We start from the raw sequence: 18,845 nt of genomic DNA, 5'->3' as shown, positions 1-18,845 counted from the left end.
TTTATAAGTTCATTGTTTTACAATACCTTCTTATTCATGGCTACATTAGATTAGATTTCTTGATTGTCATTCTGTAATTACAATGAAATTGGATGTTATCCCATAAAAACAAAAACAAGAAACAAAGCAAAAACAACAACACATTTTCAGTTACACATGCACATGCCTACACAACTCTTCAGATCAATTATATTGTTACAGTATTTAAGATGGATATACCTTTTGGGTAGAAACTGTTTTAATGACTACTGGTAAGTGGTTATAAAATCCCTGGTGGCAGCCGGAATAAAGGAAATATTGGGAGGGAAGGTGGCACAATGAAATGTGGGCATTGCCAGTGGTTTCAGGAGAGTCATTTCCCTGTGGAGAGAGAAATCTCTGTGCTCATGTGATTGGCCCATCTTTCAGAAATCTGTAGAAAGAGCAGGCAGTATAGGAGGCTGAAAGCAGAGTTCATCTGGAGCTACTCCACCCTCTGCCAGCATTGAGCGTTTGCCCATGACATGAAGCAGCCACAGCAGGTCCTGGAAGCTGCCAACAGTTGGACTTCACCCCCAAAGGCCCCCCTCTCCATCGCCTCCTGAGAATGACGGATGCCAGCAGGGGTCTCTTTGCCTGCCGAGGATTTCACCTGCGACTTTCTGCATGCAAAGCATTGAATTTGGGACCTTTTAAAATAAATCATTTATTCAAAATAAATACAGCTTTGTCCACTGCCATAGTATCACAGAATGATCAATCCTCAATCCCACATCACGGCCACGTTGCCTCCCCCAATACCCTCAATAGGAACCCAACTACCAATCTGCTTGGCTAGATATTTCCAATCATATCCCCTCCACAAATACCTCCGTGATGGTGGTGATGATGATGATGATGACAACATGAAAATCTCGTTCTTCAATAAAGGGAGACCAGATTGTGTCAAATGTATCTTTTTTGGAGATACCTTTGATTAGCCACCAATGGTATGTAAGGCGTTCTGATAGAGCAGGCATGTCAAACCTGCGGCCCTCCAGATGTTTTGGACTACAATTCCCATCTTCCCCAACCACTGGTCCTGCTAGCTAGGGATCATGGGAGTTGTAGGCCAAAACATCTGGAGGGCCGCAGGTTTGACATGCCTGTGATAGAGCAATGTTCCAGATGTTATTGATCCAAGCCCCTATTGGATCTTTTAGAGGTTTCCTTCCATCGTTGGGCAACAACTGTAGTTCAGCTGCTGTGAACAGAAAGAAAATTAATTCTTTAGACTGATGTATAGAATTTGGGATAAAATCTAATTATAATGAGGTAAGTGCTGGATTAGGACAGATAAGATTGTTTAGTGATTTTGGAGATCAGATAAAAAACTTCTCCAGAAGACATGGACCACACAGTACACTCCCACCAAACAGAAAATAGGAATCTGAGACCTTCTGTATGCAAAGCAACTACTCTACCACTGAGCAGTATCCTCCACACAACAAAGCCTAACTTTCTCCATCAGTTCCCGCTTTTTAATAAAGGAATTGTTACCAAAATTTATGGAAATTTATGAAATTTACCAAAATCATCACAATCACTCCTGCAAATGTCCCTACAAAACATTTCATCAACCAGTTTTCCCATCTATTCAAAGGGCCTCCGCTGCAGATTTCCAAATGTAACAATTCAACGATGAATGATAAATGTACTGGCTCATTGGGAAAACTTTAGTTACAGGTAGGTAGCCGTGTTGGTCTGCCGTAGTCGAAACAAAATAATAATAAAAATCCTTCCAGTAGCACCTTAGAGACCAACTAGGTTTGTGATTGGTATGAGCTTTTGTGTGCAGGCACACTTCTTCAGATATTGTAGAAAGTGTCATAAAATTGCTCCAGTATTGTATTTGTGCCATTCCAGGTTTGTTCTGTTCAGGAAAGGAATGGGCGTCTGGGACATGGGCAGAGGCAGCCATAATCCCTGGAGCCTGAGACCAGCCTCATTGCCTGGCCGATAATCACTGGCATTCTGGCTCCTGAGTGGTAGCCATATCAGAAACAAGGTAATCCCGACCACAGTTTTTTCTAGGATCTTGGTCAAGACAAAAGCGTGTGATTAACTTTGACCCGGAGAACAGGAACATGTACATCTGGCATGTTCAACAGGTTAATCACGATCTACCTGTTGATCACGGGACATCATTGGTCGATTGCTGTCAATCACAGGACCTTTAGTGATCTGCGCGACCAAAAAGAAAAACATTTGCAGCTGTGCCCCCCATAAAAAATGCTCGAAAACTTTGGTTCCCCCCCCCAAAAAGCTCAACAATTAGTTCATCAACTTTGCCTGTCAATGCCAACAGGTAGATCACAGCCAGTATTTTAACTAACACTGTGAGTAGATCACTTTTTTGTACCTAATGTACATAATCATGATGTATATATGATGTATGTATAATGTTTCACAACCTTGATGGCAGAAAGTGAGGAGGAATTAAATAATCTTTTAATGAGGGTGAAAGAGGAGAGTGCAAAATATGATCTGAAGCTCAACATCAAAAAAACTAAGATCATGGCCACTGGTCCCATCACCTCCTGGCAAATAGAAGGGGAAGAAATGGAGGCAGTGAGAGATTTTACTTTCTTGGGTTTCATGATCACTGCAGATGGTGACAGCAGTCACGAAATTAAAAGACGCCTGCTTCTTGGGAGAAAAGCAATGACAAACCTAGACAGCATCTTAAAAAGCTATGGTTTTCCCAGTAGTAATGTATGGAAGTGAGAGCTGGACCATAAAGAAGGCTGATCGCCAAAGAATTGATGCTTTTGAATTATGGTGTTGGAGGAGACTCTTGAGAGTCCCATGGACTGCAAGAACAAACCTATCCATTCTGAAGGAAATCAGCCCTGAGCGCTGACTGGAAGGACAGATCCTGAAGCTGAGGCTCCAATACTTTGGCCACCTCATGAGAAGAGAAGAATCCTTGGAAAAGACCCTGATGTTGGGAAAGATTGAGGGCACTAGGAGAAGGGGACGACAGAGGACGAGATGGTTGGACAGTGTTCTCGAAGCTACCAACATGAGTTTGACCAAACTGCGGGAGGCAGTGGAAGACAGGAGTGCCTGGCGTGCTATGGTCCATGGGGTCACAAAGAGTCGGACACAACTAAACAACTAAACAACAACAAAAAATGTTTCAGTAAGGGTGTTGAGTGTAAAAGGGGAAGCTTATAAAAAGATAGCTTCTTCCTGCTTCTGCCAAATGGTGGGTGGAAGTCCTGTTGCAACAATAAAGATCCCAGTAGGAGGCTTTTCAGAAATCAGGGTGTGGAGGTGAGGGGGGGGGTCGTCTTTCGCTGCCGCTGCAGGTAATCGAACCCATGAATTTCTCCCTAAATAAACGGGAATATAGAGCTTGCCAGCTGGGAAGGGCATTTCTGCTTGCAGGGAGGGGGAGGCGGATCTCCTGCCACTCCCCCTCTCTCTGGGTCAATGAGCTTCGCTGCCTAGAGAGGCAGGAAGTTTTTATTGGGAGGGGAGGCAATCTGGAGGGGAGGGGTCTCCATCCTCATTCCCGGAAGAGAAGCGGACTTGGAGAAGAGGAGAAAGAGGTGCCGCATATTTGGGGGTTATTTGGGGGGTGGGAGAAGGATTTGCTTTCCCTCTCCCTGAATCTACAAACAGGGCAGCTGGGAAAGGAGGCGGGAGGGTGGGGGTGGGGAGAAAAAGGAAATTAGGAGGGGTTCTGCTCTTTCCCTGTGGGAATCATGGGGGGGGGGGAGGCTGCATGCAGCCCACCTTGTTGCAAAGTGGGGTCGCCCTCTCCCAACGGGGTTTGCATTGCAAGATCCTTTTTGAAGCGCAGAGATCAAGGCCGCCTCCCATGGTGGGGGGGAGGGGAGGGGGCGAAGACACTTGAGATGAACCACAAAAGGGTCTCTCCCCAAAAAAGGGATTTGCAGCCCCACCCTGTGTATGTTGACTCAGTTGACTCAGTCCTTCTCCATTCAAAGGGGTGGCAGCCCCATTTCACCTAGTGATGCTCCTCTCTGTTTAACAGCCTCCATCTCCCTTCTCACTGCTGCCCCCCCATGGCTCCCCCCCCCCAGGCTCTGCTTCCTGCATCAGAGAGCCGGTCTCGACGGCAGGGGAGGGGTGAGCTCCTCCAGGACCCTGATCTCCCCCCCCCCCTCCAAAATCTGCCTGCCTCAGTGGGGCTCCTCGTATTGCCGGCTCCATGGGGGGAAATATGGAGGACAGGCAGCGGCTGATGTGAAAAGGAGGCAAAAGGAAACAAGGATTTGCTTCTTGGGAAGGAGGGGTCCCCCGTCCCCCACCCATGTCGGCAGAGTGGGGAACAATGGGGGAGGGTTTGCTGTCCTGTTTATGAGCCCCTGAAGTGGAGGGAAGAGGCACATATTGGATGTTCCGGATCTTGAAAAAAACACGTGATTGGTTTCCCTCCTGCTTGTTGTTGTTTAGTCGTGTCTGACTCTTTGTGACCCCATGGAGCATAGCACGCCAGGCACTCCTGTCTTCCACTGCCTCTCGCAGTTTGGTCAAACTCATGTTGGTAGCTTTGAGAACACTGTCCAACCATCTCGTCCTCTGTCGTCCCCTTCTCATAGTGCCCTCCATCTTTCACAACATCAGGGTCTTTTCCAGGGAGTCTTCTCTTCTCAAGAGGTGGCCAAAGTATTGGAGCTCAGGATCTGTCCTTCCAGTGAGCACTCAGGGCTGATTTCCTTCAGAATGGATAGGTTTGATCTTCTTGCAGTCCATGGGACTTTCAAGAGTCTCCTCCAGCACCATAATTCAAAAGCATCAATTCTTCGGCGATCAGCCTCCTTTATGATCCAGCTCTCACTTCCATACATCACTACTGGGAAAACCATAGCTTTAACTATACGGACCTTTGTCGGCAAGGTGATGTCTCTGCTTTTTAAGATGCTGTCTAGGTTTGTTATTGCTTTTCTCCCAAGAAGCAGGCATCTTTTAATTTCATGACTGCTGTCACCATCTGCAGTGATCAAGGAGCCCAGGAAAGTAAAATCTCTCACTGCCTCCATTTCTTCCCCTTCTATTTGCCAGGAGGTGATGGGACCAGTGACCATGATCTTAGTTTTTTTTATCCCTCCTGCTAATCAAGGAAAATGGGCACATGAGTGGCAGGTTTGAAAACTAATCAGGCAGGTTCAGGTCTGTGCTCATGAGGAGCCTGTTTTGATCCTCCGGTTATCTTTCCCCCTGTCCTATCTCACAGAGTTGGGAAGATAAAAGCGCATCTCCTTGCTCTGAAGTACAGCTGAGAGAGTCCCGGAAGTGGCCAGTTTTACGCTTCCTCCGAATCCCCTACAGGCAGCGCAATGGCCTCAGAGGCACCATTTGGACCGTCTCTTCTTAAAGCTGGAGTGGAAAGAGGAGCCAGGCAGTTTCCTCAGGTAGGGAAAGAGCATCAGGGAATTGGGTAGGAGAGAAGAGAGGCAGGTGGGACCACCCAGCTTCCCTCTGTGTTGAGTGGGGATGATGGGGATCTAAGAGAAGCTCTGTTTTCTTCTTCCTCTTCTTCTTCCAGGCCCTCTTGACCTTTGAGGAGGTGGCTGTGCTTTTCACGGAGGAGGAGTGGGCTCTGCTGGATCCAGGCCAAAGAGCTCTGCACAAGGAAGTCATGGAGGAGAATTATGAGATGGTGGCCTCTCTAGGTAAGGGCACATTTTTATCCCTCTTGGCTGCTAGACATCGAAAGAGTGAATCTACTGTTTGAGCCATTCATGCCATGAAGGAGCAACACAGGAATAGCCTGCTGGATTAGGCCAGTGACCCATCTAGCATCCTGTTCTCACACTGGGAAAGGCAGGTGTCTGTGGGAAACCAGCAAGCAGGATTTGAACACAAGAGCACTCTTGCCTCATGTAGTTTCCAGCAACTGGTATTTCGAAACATTGCTGCTTCTGACTGTGCTGGCATTGCAGAGCCATCAGGGCGAGTGGCCGGCAATAGACCTCTCCTCCCTGTATTTGGGCCATCATTGCTGCCTGTGGGATCGAGTTCCCTAGCTTAACTATGTGCTGTGTGAAGAAGAACAACAACAATTTATTATTTCTACCCCAGCCATCTGCCTGGGTTTCCCCAGCCACTCTGGGCAGCTTCCAACAAAATAAAAAGCATAATGAAGCATCAAACATTAAAAACATCCCTAAATATTTCCTTGACATATGATGGGAGGGCTCTGCCTGGTTCCCTGTAACCTCACTTCTTGCAGGGAGGGAACCGCCAGAAGGCCCTCGGAGGCAGACCTCAGTGTCCGGTCTGAACAATGGGGGTGGAGATGCTCCTTCAGGTATACTGGACTGAGGCCATTTAGGGCTTTAAAGGTCAGCACCAACACTTTGAATTGTGCTCGGAAACGTACTGTGAGCCAATGTAGGTAATTCAGGATCGGTGTTATATGGTCTCGGCGGCCGCTCCCAGTCACCAGTCCAGCTGTCGCATTCTGGATTAGTTGCAGTTTCTGGGTCATCTTCAAAGGTAGCCCCATGTAGAGTGCATTGCAGTAGTTCAAGCGGGAGATAACTAGAGCATGCACCACTCTGGTGAGACAGTCTGCAGGCAAAGAGGGTTTCAGCCTGTGTACCAGATGGAGCTGGTAGACCGCTGCCCTGGACACAGAGTTGACCTGCACCTCCATGGACAGCTGTGAGTCCAATATGACTCCTAGGCTCCACACCTGCTCCTTTAGAAGTACAGTTACCCCATTCAGAGTCCCCCCACACCCGCTCGCCCCCTGTCCCACCAAAAGAGTACTTCTGTCTTGTCAGGATTCAATCTGTTAGCCGCCACCCATTCTCCAACCGCCTCCAAGCACTCACACAGGACCTTCATCGCCTCCCCTGGTTCTTGAAAAAGAGGTAGAGCTGTGTATCATCCGCATACTGATGAACACCCAGCCCAAACCCCCTGATGATCTCTCCTAGCAGCTTCATATAGATATTAAAAGGCATGGGGGAGAGGAGAGAACCCTGAGGCACCCCACAAGTGAGAGCCCAGGGGTCTGAACACTCATCCCCCAACACTACTTTTTGGACACGGCCCAGGAAAAAGTAGCGGGACCACTGTATAACAGTGCCCCCAGTTTTGAGCTCCCCTAGACGGTCCTCAAGTTTGTCATGATCAATGGTATCAAAAGTCGCTGAGAGATCCAGCAGAATTTCGCCTTTGTCCCTAGCCCGCCAGAGATCATGGTTTGCATCCTCCAGGCTTGCCTAGAGTTGTTCTGCAACCACCCGTTCAATCACCTTGCCCGAGAATGGAAGATTTGAGACTGGGCGATAGTTGGCCATATTGGCCAGGTCTAAAGATGTTTTTTTAAGAAGTGGTTTAATAACCGCCTCTTTCAGCGAGTCTGGGAAGACCCCATCACTGAAGGAAGCATTCACCACCCCCGCAGAGCCCATTGCCTTCCCGGCTCGCTTTTATGAGCCAGGATGGGCAAGAATCAAGGAGACAGGTGGTCGGTTTCACTCATCCAAGCAGTCTGTCCAGACCCTCAGAGGTAACAGATTGGAATTGATCCCATGAAACTTGACTAGACTGCCCTTGCTCTCATGGTGGAGTCTACCTCCTTCCAAATATGAGCGACTTTATCTGCAAAAAACATTGCAAAATCATTGCAGGAGATCTTGGGGCCCTTAGTGGGCCCCGATGGCGTAGGTGGTTCTGTTAAATTATGAACCACCTGAAAGACCCTCCTGCTGTTTTGTGCAGGTGCAATAGAGGCGGCAAAGAAGGTCCTCTTCGCTGTTGCTATTGCCACTTGGTAGGCTCAATGTTGAGCTCTAACCTGTGACCGGTCTTATTCAGAATGTAGCCGTCTGAAGGATTGTTTCATTGCCCTCAGCTCCGGGGAGCTCCATGCAATCGGAGAGGGCGCTTCAGAACCAGTCAGTCAATAGCCCTGGTTAACTCCACATTCCAGCGGACCACCAGGGAATCAGCAGAAAGGCCATCATCATGGCATAAAATATCCCCTACCAATCTCTGGAAACCATTTGGATCTATTAAGTGGCAAGGGTGGACCATCTGAATCGGCCCCACCTCCCTGCAGAGGGGAAAGGTCACAGAGAAGTCCAGTTGCACCAGGAAGTGATCTGACCATGACACTTCTTTTGTTTCGCTTTTACTTAGTGTCAGATCACCCACATCCATAGAGGTAAACACTAGGTCTAAGGCATGTCCGTGGCTATGAGTTGGGCCAAACGTATTCAGGGACAGCCCTATGGAGGCCATGCTTTCCACGAAATCCTGAGCGGCCCCTTGTAAGGTCGTGTTGGCATGGATGTTATAATCCCCCCAGGACAACCAAAGCAGCTCGGGCAGGGAATCCTTGGTGCAGCAGGGAGGTCGGTACACCAAAAGGAATCTTGTACTGCCCTTATTGCCCAACTTCCAGAACATGCACTCAGAAAAATGGGTCTTCCCAATAGGGTGCCTGGTGCAAGCTAATGACTTCCTAAAAATCATTGCAACCCCTCCTCCCCGCCCATATGACCTGGGTTGCTGTGTGTAAGAAAAACCTGGTGGGCAAGCAGCAGCAAACAGGCCGATCTGCTTCATCCAACCAAGTCTCTGTTACACAAGCCAGGTCAAGTCCTCCATCCACGATCAAGTCATGGATGGCAGTGGTCTTATTAATCATAGAATCATAGATGTCAGAGGTGTTGTGGCTACTCCTGAGTAAACACGCTCAGTGCTGAGCCCTTTCACTGCTTCGCTCACTTCCTGGCTCTCTCCTCCTGACCTGCTGCTCACGCTTGTACTCAGCTTGACCTAATGATCGGAGGCTGCTCCCTGTAAGGGTCCCCCCTGACAATAGAGTTGGAAGAGACCACAAGGGCCATCCAGTCCAACCCCCTGCCAAGCAGGAAATCAATGACCTGGCATTGCACAGCAGCACCTTCAGGTCATATGGGTCTCCGTTGCTGATTCTAATATCCTTCTGGTCAAGACCGGACCCAGAGGCAGGAATAGTATACAAACAACGACTAAACCTGCCTCCTTCGTAATGACAAGGTCTAAGACATTACCTAGAAGAGGCAGGAGAAAATGGACTGCAGAAATTTAACACTTTCAGAAGAGAGGGAAGGTGGAGAAAGTGTGTCCCTCCAGATGTTGCTGCACTGCAACTCCTATCATCCTGGCCATTTGACTTTCCTGCTTGGGTTGATGATAGTTTGAGTTCAGCCACATCTGGAAGGCCGTAGGTGCCCCACCTCAGCATAGAAGGTTTCTCTTGGTGCTCAGTTTCACATGGGAGTTCAAGGTGGAACTGGACACTAAGAGACAATTTTCTTATATATCTACATATTTATATCATCTATCTATCTATATCTATCTAAATCTTATTTACCATTTTCATGTTTACACTTGAAACATTAACCATGCTTCCAATACAAAACACACAATTGATACTGACTCCCCTTCCATGGTTCATTTTGTTAATTTCTTTCCCAGATATCTTATTTTATCTCAGTTTTATATCTCAGTATTCTTACTGCTGAATTCATTCTTTTACTGGTATCTTTTTAATGTGTTTACAATAAGTTTTCAAAGTAATCTACAAAGCATTTTCAATCTTCATTTTTAAATTATTTATAATTTTAATTTATATACGTTACAACAATTCTTTTGCCTCGTTTTAACATTTTTGACTCCCTCCCATCTCTTTCTGCGGTTCCTTACATTAATTGTCTTCCTTTCCTGCATAATCCAATTTGTCTTAACTTATTCTTTTATTCATGTATTCTCACATATCTCTAATATATATTTTTAAAGCTGCAGGTTTTTTACAATAATCCTGCCAATGTCTTCATCTGTTTACAGTTTGTAAATATTCAATAAACCATTTCCATTCCTTTCTAAAAAGTTTGTTATCTTGATTTCTTATTCATCTGGTAAGTTTCACCATTTCTGCATACTCCCATTAGTTTCTGTACTCAATCTTCTTTCGTTGGGACCCCTTCATTCTTCCATTTTTGGACAAATAACACATTATGTATGTGTAGTCACATACATAAATAAATTTCTATACTGTTTGGGTAGTTCTAAGCCTAAAATTCCCAAGAGAAAAAACTTCTGGGTTTTTTAATGAAAGTTTTTTTAAACATCTTTTTCAATTCGTTATATATAATTTCCCAGTAAGCTTTAACCTTATTACAAGACCACCACATGTGGAAAAGGTGCCTTCTTTCTCTTTACATTTCCAACATTTATTTGACTTTAATTTATATATTTTTGCCAAGCTACTAGGTGTTAAGTGCCATCTATATAGCATTTTCATATAATTTTCTCTTAACCCATAACATGCTGTAAATTTTATATCTGTATTCCATCATCTTTCCCATGCTTCCATTTCTATATTATGACCAACATCTATTGCCCAGTGTACAGTGGTACCACAAGTTAAGAACCTTTTTTTTTTAATTTTTTTAAAAGACTTTATTGTTTAAAATAATACAGAGTAGAACATATGCATGATATGAATACAACGATAATTTTCTCCTCGTCGTATCTCATACAAAAGAAAAATAAATAAATACCGAAGAACTAAATACATAATTCAAAATAAATTCTTCTTCGCAATGTGAACCGTATATTATCTTTATGTTAGATCCTATTTCTTCCTTCTTAGAAACTTCCCGTCCTTCCAATATTACAATTTCAAATTCTTTGTTTTCTACGGGTCTTTGTTATAACTTTCTTCCTTTCTTCTCTATTTTCCCTTAATCTCATTTTTATATTACAAACGTTATTCTATATCTGCCAATATGGAATTAATTTGTTCCGGAGGTCTGTTCTTAAACTGAAACTGTTCTTAACCTGAGGTACCACTTTAGCTAATGGGGCCTCCTGCTGCCGCCGCACCACTTGCACACGCTATTTCTGTTCTCATCCTGAGGTAAAGTTCTTAACCCGAGGTACTATTTCTGGGTTAGCGGAGTTTGTAACCTGAAGCGCCTGTAACCTGAAGCGCCTGTAACCTGAAGCGCCTGTAAACTGAGGTACCACTGTATCATTGAAGATTTCATTTGTTCATTCTTTGTCTCCCATTCCAATAACATTGTGTACCTTTTAGACATCACTTTAACATTACAACTTAACATGTCTCTCTCAAATTGTGATGCTTGTTCCCCAAACCCCCACTTAATAATAATAATAATAATAATAATAATAATAATAATAATAATAATATATTATTTATACCCCGCCCATCTGGCTGGGTTTCCCTAGCCACTCTGGGTGGCTTCCAACAGAAATATTAAAATACAATAATTTATTAAACATTAAAAGCTTCCCTAGACCTTTTAAATATCTAATTCAAATGATGATATTGTAACCATGTTGTTAACATTCCTGGTAAATCCTTCAACTCTTTTAATTTAAATTCTCTACTCTCCTCTCTTAATAAATTTCTATAAGTTGCCCAATTTTCCATCATATTTTTCTTTTTCACCTCTATGGCTTCCAAAGGTGAAAGCCAAAGTGGTGTTTGTTTCCAATAATTTTTTATATCTGTCCCATATTCTATACAATTTTTCCTACTTATATGGTTTGTAAAGCTTTTATGTACTTTCACCTTTTCAATTCCACAGTTAAGCATGGCAACCAAAAAATATTATCATGACCTTCCAAATCTAAGATATGCGGATTCTTCAATAGCAACCATTCCTTCAACCAGCACAGACAAGATGCTTCATAATATCATATCCAGCAGGGAGAAACCCCCTCTATCTTTCAGTTCTATCAGTATTTTTTATTTTATTCTCTCCACACCCACACCCCCGCTTGCCAGATATACTGTATTTAGAAATATATTTTTTTGCCATTTTTGAAGCAATCAGTCTTGCAGATCATTGACATTTCCAATCTTCTTCAAATACTTTTTATCTTGCTCTCTTATTCTATTTGTCAATCTTTCCATTTCTATATATTCTATTAATTCATCTGCCATTCCTCCTTTGTTGACATCCTCCTTCCACTTCTGATCATACGCCATACGTGTTGCTGTAGTTGGACACATAAAAAGAGATCTATGATCCCTAGATATGTTGTTGTTGTTTAGTCGTTTAGTCGTGTCTGACTCTTCGTGACCCCATGGACCATAGCATGCCAGGCACTCCTGTCTTGCACTGCCTCCCGAAGTTTGGTCAACTCATGTTCGTAGCTTCGAGAACACTGTCCAACCATCTCGTCCTCTGTCGTCCCCTTCTAGTGCCCTCAATCTTTCCCAACATCAGGGTCTTTTCCAAGGATTCCAAGGATTCTTCTCTTCTCATGAGGTGGCCAAAGTATTGGAGCCTCAGCTTCACGATCTGTCCTTCCAGTGAGCGCTCAGGGCAGATTTCCTTAAGAATGGATAGGTTTGATCTTCTTGCAGTCCATGGGACTCTCAAGAGTCTCCTCCAGCACCATAATTCAAAAGCATCAATTCTTCGGCGATCAGCCTTCTTTATGGTCCAGCTCTCACTTCGGCGATCAGCCTTCTTTATGGTCCAGCTCTCCCTAGATATACTTGCATCTATTATACCTAAAAGAAAAGCATCTATATACAAGCATCTATTATACCTAAAAGAAAAGCATCTATATACAAGCATCTATTATACCTAAAAGAAAAGCATCTATTATACCTTTTAACAAAGGTCCTCTTAAACATTTTTTTCAGCTCATTAAATATCATTTCCCAGAAGTTCTTAACTGTTTTGCATGTCAACCACATATGATAAAAAGTAACTACTTTCCCCTTACATTTCCAGCAGATATCTGATTCAGTCTTGTACATTTTAGCTAATTTACTTGGTGTCAGATACCACCTATATATCATTTTCATAAAATTCTCCTTCAGTGTGCAACATGCTGTAAATTTAAAATCTTTTTCCACATGTCACCCAAGCACTCATCTCCATATTGCCCACCCATTGTTACCATATAATCTTCTCATCCAAATAATCAAACAACTTCTCCTTAAAAAGCTGTGTTTCCCCCCCTCATTTGATGCAATGACTCTCACCAAGAACATTTTTTCTCCTTCAGCAATTGCCTGTACCCTGATAATTCTGCCTTGGTCATCTTTAAATAATTGTTATGGGTTCAAACCATGTTCTATATGCATTACAACACTTCTCTTTTTAGTTTTTCTGAGGTTATAAACTCTTCAACAAATATTTTGTTTACTAATACTCTGCTGTGTCGACTTGCAACATATGTTTCCTGCGCTAAGAGACTATTTTCTGGGATTATTTCCTTTCCTAAAAATGTGGTACATAGGAGAGGGGAGATTGTTGGAGGTGTTGAAACAGAGAAGGTGCCGATTGGTCTTGCTGTGTTAAGTTCTCTTGTTCTGTTCCTTGAAATCCTAACAATATTTTCTTATCCCCCTCTTTAAACCAGGTGATGGAAAAGGCAATCAGAATATTGAAGGGCCATCTGTAAATTACTTCAGTGTGAGTGAACACCTTAGCACAGATCTACAAACTAACACAGAGGAGAAACCCTTTAAATGTATGGAGTGTGGAAAGAGTTTCAGTGAAAGAGGAAAACTTACCGTACATCAACGAATTCACACTGGGGAGAAACCATTTAGATGTATGGAATGTGGGAAGTGCTTCAGTCAGTGTTCACACCTTACTATACACCAACGAATTCACACCGGGGAGAAACCATTTAAATGTATGGAGTGTGGAAAGAGCTTCAGTGAGAGTGGAAAACTTACTGTACATCAGCGAACTCACACAGGGGAGAAACCTTTTAAATGTATGGAGTGTGGGAAGAGCTTCAGTGTAAGTGGAAAGCTTACTATACATCAACGAACTCACACAGGAGAGAAACCCTTTAAATGTATGGAGTGTGGAAAGAGATTCAGTCAGTGTTCACAGCTTACTATACATCAGCGAACTCATACAGGGGAGAAACCATTTAGATGCATGGAGTGCGGAAAAAACTTCAGTGTAAGTGGAAAACTTACTGAACATCAACAAACTCACATAGGAGATAAACAATTTAGATGCATGGAGTGCGGAAAGTGCTTCAGTTGTAGTGGGAGCCTTACTGTACATCAACAAAGTCACAAAGGGGATAAACCTTTTAAATGTATGGTGTGTGGAAGGTTCCTCAGTAGTAGGGGAGCACTTAAAAAACATCACTTAACTCACACAACAGATAAACCATTTAAATGTATGGAGTGTGGAAAGAGCTTCATTGAAAGTTCACAGTTTGCCATACATCTACGAACTCACACAGGGGAGAAACCCTTTAAATGTTTGGAGTGTGGAAAGAGCTTCAGTACAAGTTCACAGCTTACTATACATCAGCGAACTCACACAGGGGAGAAACCTTTTAAATGTATGGAATGTGGAAAGAGCTTCATTGAAAGTGGAAAACTTACTGTACACCAACGAATTCACACAGGGGAGAAACCATTTACATGTGTGGTATGTGGAAAGAGTCTCAGTAGTAGGGGAGCACTTACAAAACATCAACTAATTCATGCAGGGGAGAAACCATTTAAATGTAAGGAGTGTGGAAAGTGTTTCAGTGAAAGTTCACAACTGCTCATACATCTTCGAATTCACTCAGGAGATAAACCCTTTAAATGTATGGAGTGTGGAAAGAGCTTCAGTCGGAAGGGAGTCCTTATTGTACATCAACGAACTCATATGGGGAAGAAACCATATAAATGTTTGGAGTGTGAGAAGAGCTTCAGTTGTTGTGAAAATCTTAATTTACATCAACGAACTCACACAGGGGAGAAACCCTTTAAATGCTTGCATTGTGGAAAGAGCTTCAGTAATAGTGGAAACCTTACAAGACATCAACGAACTCACACAGGAGAGAAACCCTTTAAATGTATGGAGTGTGGAAAGTGCTTCAGCAGTAGTGGAGCACTTACAAAACATCAAGTAACTCACACAGGAGATAAACCATTTAAATGTATCGAGTGTGGAAAGAGCTTCAGTGAAAGGGGGAAGCTTACTGTACATCTACGAATTCACACAGGGGAGAGACCCTTTAAATGTATGGAATGTGGAAAGAGTTTCAGTGAAAGTGGAAAACTTACTGTACATCAACGATCTCACACAGGGGAGAAACCATTCAGATGTCTGGTCTGTGGAAAGTGCTTCAGTCGGAATGGAATCCTTACTGTACACCAACAAACTCATATACGGGAGAAATCATTTAAATGTATGGAGTGTGAAAAGAGCTTCACTAAAGGATCACAACTGATCATACATCTACGAACTCACACAGGGGAGAAACCTTTTAAATGTTTGGAGTGTGAAAAGAGTTTCACTTGTAGAGGAAGCCTTACTGTACACCAGCGAACACACAGAGGGGAGAAACCATATAAATGTTTGGAGTGTGGAAAGAGTTTCAGTCGAAGTGGGCATTTTAGAATACATCAGCGAACTCACACAGGGGAGAAACCATTTAAATGTATGGAATGTGGGAAGTGCTTCATTGAGAGTGGAGCTCTTACAAGACATCAACGAACTCACACAGGGGATAAACCATTTAAATGTATGGAATGTGGAAAGAGCTTCAGAGAAAGGGGCAAACTTACTGCACATCAACAAATTCATGCTGGGGAGAAACTATTTAAATGCATGGAGTGTGAGATGTGCTTCAATGAGAGTGGAGCACTTACAACACATCAAGAAGCTCACAGAGAAGAAACCTTGTAAATTGAAGGAGTGTGGCCAGTGCCTCAGTTAAGGTCATCTACATACTCTCACGGGAAAACCCATTTAGATGTTTGGAGTGTTTCTAGTGTTTACTTTGTTCTTCACATCAACAAACTCATATCAATTGTAAATGCATGGAGTGTTGTTGATGTTCTGGTTTTTGTATGGAAAGTTGTACACACATGTGATAAAGTAATGAAGGTAAATATAATAGTAAATAGTAAATATAATGAAAGATATGATGTACTCTTAGGGATGTGCAAAGTGTGAATCTGGAGTGCTGTTGGTGAGTGATGACTGGGCAATAATAGGCCCTTTAGCAGCAAACAAGTTTAGTCTTCTCATTTTGTACTGGAAAATCCTCTTCAAGAACAGGGTGCACTTTCTAATTAGTGCACCCTGTCCCGGATTGACAACATTCACTGTCTAGGACCTGTTACAGAAAGTGATTTTGTATTAACTTTGAAACAAGGGAAAGCCAATCCTGTTCCAATAGCAGCAATCACCACACAGTCATTCCTCCCTCTTTTGTATGTGTGAAAAACCTCTTCATACACAAAACTCAGACAAATTTTGGCTGTTCTGTCCTGGTTGCGCTGCAGTCCATAAGCCTGAACTTGTATTGTCTTCAAGGCTGACAGCGTACGAATCAATATGGCTGACTTGAGCCAACAACCCTTTACCCTCACACATCCAAACAAAACTCGCTGCAGCCCACTTAAGGCAACCAACCATGGCCTGGGCCACCCAACCTCTCTCACCGCCAATGAAAACTTAAAAATGAATAGAAAGAGAACCTACCCACGTGATGCTGACACAGAAACCTTGCACATATGCTGTATAAAAGAACCAACATTTACTACCCCCTCTCTCCGCCTCTTTCTCCCCCCCCCCAACTTTATGTCTCACGTCGAGTATAATATAATATACGGTATAAAATCTTTATTGCGGTCCAAAGCCCCGTAACATAGATTCAGAATAAAATACAGATTTATACAGACACCCCCACCCCCCCGGGAGAGGAAGACTGAGACAATATTTGTTCAGTCTTGAGTATGATGGTCTTTGATACGTATTACTACCAAAACAAACTTTGCCACAGCCACTGTGATATCATTAGACTTGTAATCCAGAAGATATTTGGTATAGTAGGCTTCAGATTTAGCCAACCGATTTGCCAGTAGGGGTTTAATCAATATATCTCTAGCTTGCTCATACTGTCCGCAATGCCATAGGATATGCCTCATACAATCAACGTCCTGAGAGCATATACAGAGCCTCTCAGTCTGCCATTTAGCACTTCTGATGGAAATGCATTTAATCTGGCTTTGGTAAAAAGATGCCGATAAATTGGTACAGGCAAATTTCTAAGATATGCAGGTTTCTGAAAATTGTACCCGTAATGAATTCCTACTGCTATCGAGCCACAGATAACATGAGATTGAGATCGGAGATCACTATGTGATTATGTCCCAGAGCCTTTGCCTCAGAGATTCAAGGGCGGTATCAAATCCCAGATGGTAAAAGAGAGAAGGTGGCATTCCAGTCAAAGTGGCTTTTCTGAGCATAGTTTTCATCCATGGGCTGATAAACTCCTCGTTGTTTAGAGTAACCCCTATTCCCCAGGCCAAAGACAGATCTTAATCCAGTATCTCAGGGCAGCCCACCATACTTCTGTTGAGAGAGGGCATTCACCTGTTTCTAAAAATAGAATTGCATTTGGAACACAATTTGGAACCTGTAAAAGGGACCAGTGAAACTTTGCCTGGAACCCATCAAACATGGGGAATGAACCATTGAACCAGACGCTTGGGCGTAGAGGAGTTGAGAGACATTAAATACCCTAATGGCTGATGGAACATAATGGCCTCCCCTTGTATAAAAGAATTAAAGTATAGCTAGTTTACTTACCTCCACCTTTTGATAGGTGGTCTGCCAATGGTGTTTCCAGAACTTAGAATGATGGAATAGAATCCTTAGGTACTGGAGGTATTTGGTCTGCTCTAGTTTGTGACCATGTGATCATGGCCACTGGTCCCATCACCACCTGGCAAATAGAAGGGGAAGAAATGGAGGCAGTGAGAGATTTTACTTTCTTGGGTTCCTTGATTTCTGCAGATGGTGACAACAGTCACAAAATTAAAAGACGCCTGCTTCTTGGGAGAAAAGCAATGACAAACCTAGACAGCATCTTAAAAAGCAGAGACATCACCTTGCCAACAAAGGTCCATATAGTTAAAGCTATGGTTTTCCCAGGAGTGATGTATGGAAGTTAGAGCTGGACCATAAAGAAGGCTGATCACCAAAGAATTGATGCTTTTGAATTATGGTGCTGGAGGAGACTCTTGAGAGTCCTATGGACTGCAAGAAGATCAAACCTATCCATTCTGAAGGAAATCAGCCCTGAGCGCTGACTGGAAGGACAGATCCTGAAGCTGAGGCTCTAAAACTTTGGCACCTCATGAGAAGACTCCCTGGAAAATACCCTGATGTTGAGAAAGATTGAGGGCACAAGGAGAAGGGGACAACAGAGGACAAGATGGTTGGACAGTGTTCTTGAAGCTACCAAAATGAGTGTGACCAAACTGCGGGAGGCAGTGGAAGACAGGAGTCCTGGCATGCTATGGTCCATGGGGTCACGAAGAGTCGGACATGACTAAAAGACTAAACAACAACAAAGGTTTGTGACCATCCAGCACCCATTTACTCAGGAGAATCTTTTCTCAAACACCAGGACTTCTGGTTTTTCAAAATTAATGCATAACCCATTACCAGAGCAGTAGTCTGAGAATTTCCTTAGTTGGTAGTTCAGGCCAGGTCTGGATCGGGAGAGGATGGCTGCGTCATCTGCATGCAGCAAGAGAGGGGTATTTGTTCCTATTTTTGGAAGGTGGCCATCAGGATCCATCGAGTATAACTGATCTGTAGAAAGGACTTTATGAAATGAAAATAGAGGTGGTGTATGTACTTTTGTAACCCAATAAAATCTTTAATAAAATAAAAATTAAAAAACAACGCCAGTATTTGAGATAGGCTAGATCAGTTCCTGCCTCTTATTGAGGGGAGACCCAACTCGGATGAGCCGCCAGAATCCCAGGACGCCCCAAAATCTGCCTTCTAGTTTGGATTCCACACTAATTCCCCAGA

At 43.4% G+C, this 18,845-nt stretch overlaps 1 protein-coding gene and 1 pseudogene across 2 annotated transcripts; one reads left to right on the top strand and one right to left on the bottom strand.

The window, feature by feature from the left end:
• Positions 1-3,454: 3,454 nt before the first annotated feature.
• LOC148687222 (uncharacterized) lies at positions 3,455-18,713 on the top strand. Of its 2 annotated transcripts, XM_088663753.1 has the most exons (4): positions 3,455-3,575; positions 5,228-5,405; positions 5,540-5,666; positions 13,408-18,713. In XM_088663753.1, the coding sequence occupies exons 2-4, from the start codon at positions 5,331-5,333 to the stop codon at positions 15,696-15,698; spliced, it is 2,493 nt and encodes an 830-aa protein (XP_088519879.1). In that variant the 5' UTR covers positions 3,455-3,575; positions 5,228-5,330; the 3' UTR covers positions 15,699-18,713. The 2 variants fall into 2 exon arrangements, with proteins under 2 accessions (XP_088519879.1, XP_088519880.1); XM_088663754.1 differs by lacking the exon at positions 5,228-5,405 and having other exon boundaries at positions 3,521-3,575.
• LOC148687223 (uncharacterized) lies at positions 7,486-8,739 on the bottom strand (annotated as a pseudogene).
• Positions 18,714-18,845: the final 132 nt, after the last annotated feature.

Source organism: Zootoca vivipara, chromosome 2, assembly GCF_965207765.1.
Source record: "Zootoca vivipara chromosome 2, rZooViv2.hap1.1, whole genome shotgun sequence".
Classification (NCBI taxonomy): Eukaryota; Metazoa; Chordata; class Lepidosauria; order Squamata; family Lacertidae; genus Zootoca; species Zootoca vivipara.
The sequence above is the reverse complement of the archived record's forward strand: the minus strand, read 5'-3'. Positions and strand labels throughout refer to the sequence as shown.

Bases quoted from the DNA above. Each gene is read 5' to 3' on its own strand.
- LOC148687222 (XM_088663753.1), top strand. From the start codon at position 5,331: ATGGCCTCAGAGGCACCATTTGGACCGTCTCTTCTTAAAGCTGGAGTG. The intron at 5,406-5,539 runs GTAGGGAAAGAG...TTCTTCTTCCAG, and splicing joins GAGCCAGGCAGTTTCCTCAG to GCCCTCTTGACCTTTGAGGA. The intron at 5,667-13,407 runs GTAAGGGCACAT...TCTTTAAACCAG, and splicing joins TGAGATGGTGGCCTCTCTAG to GTGATGGAAAAGGCAATCAG.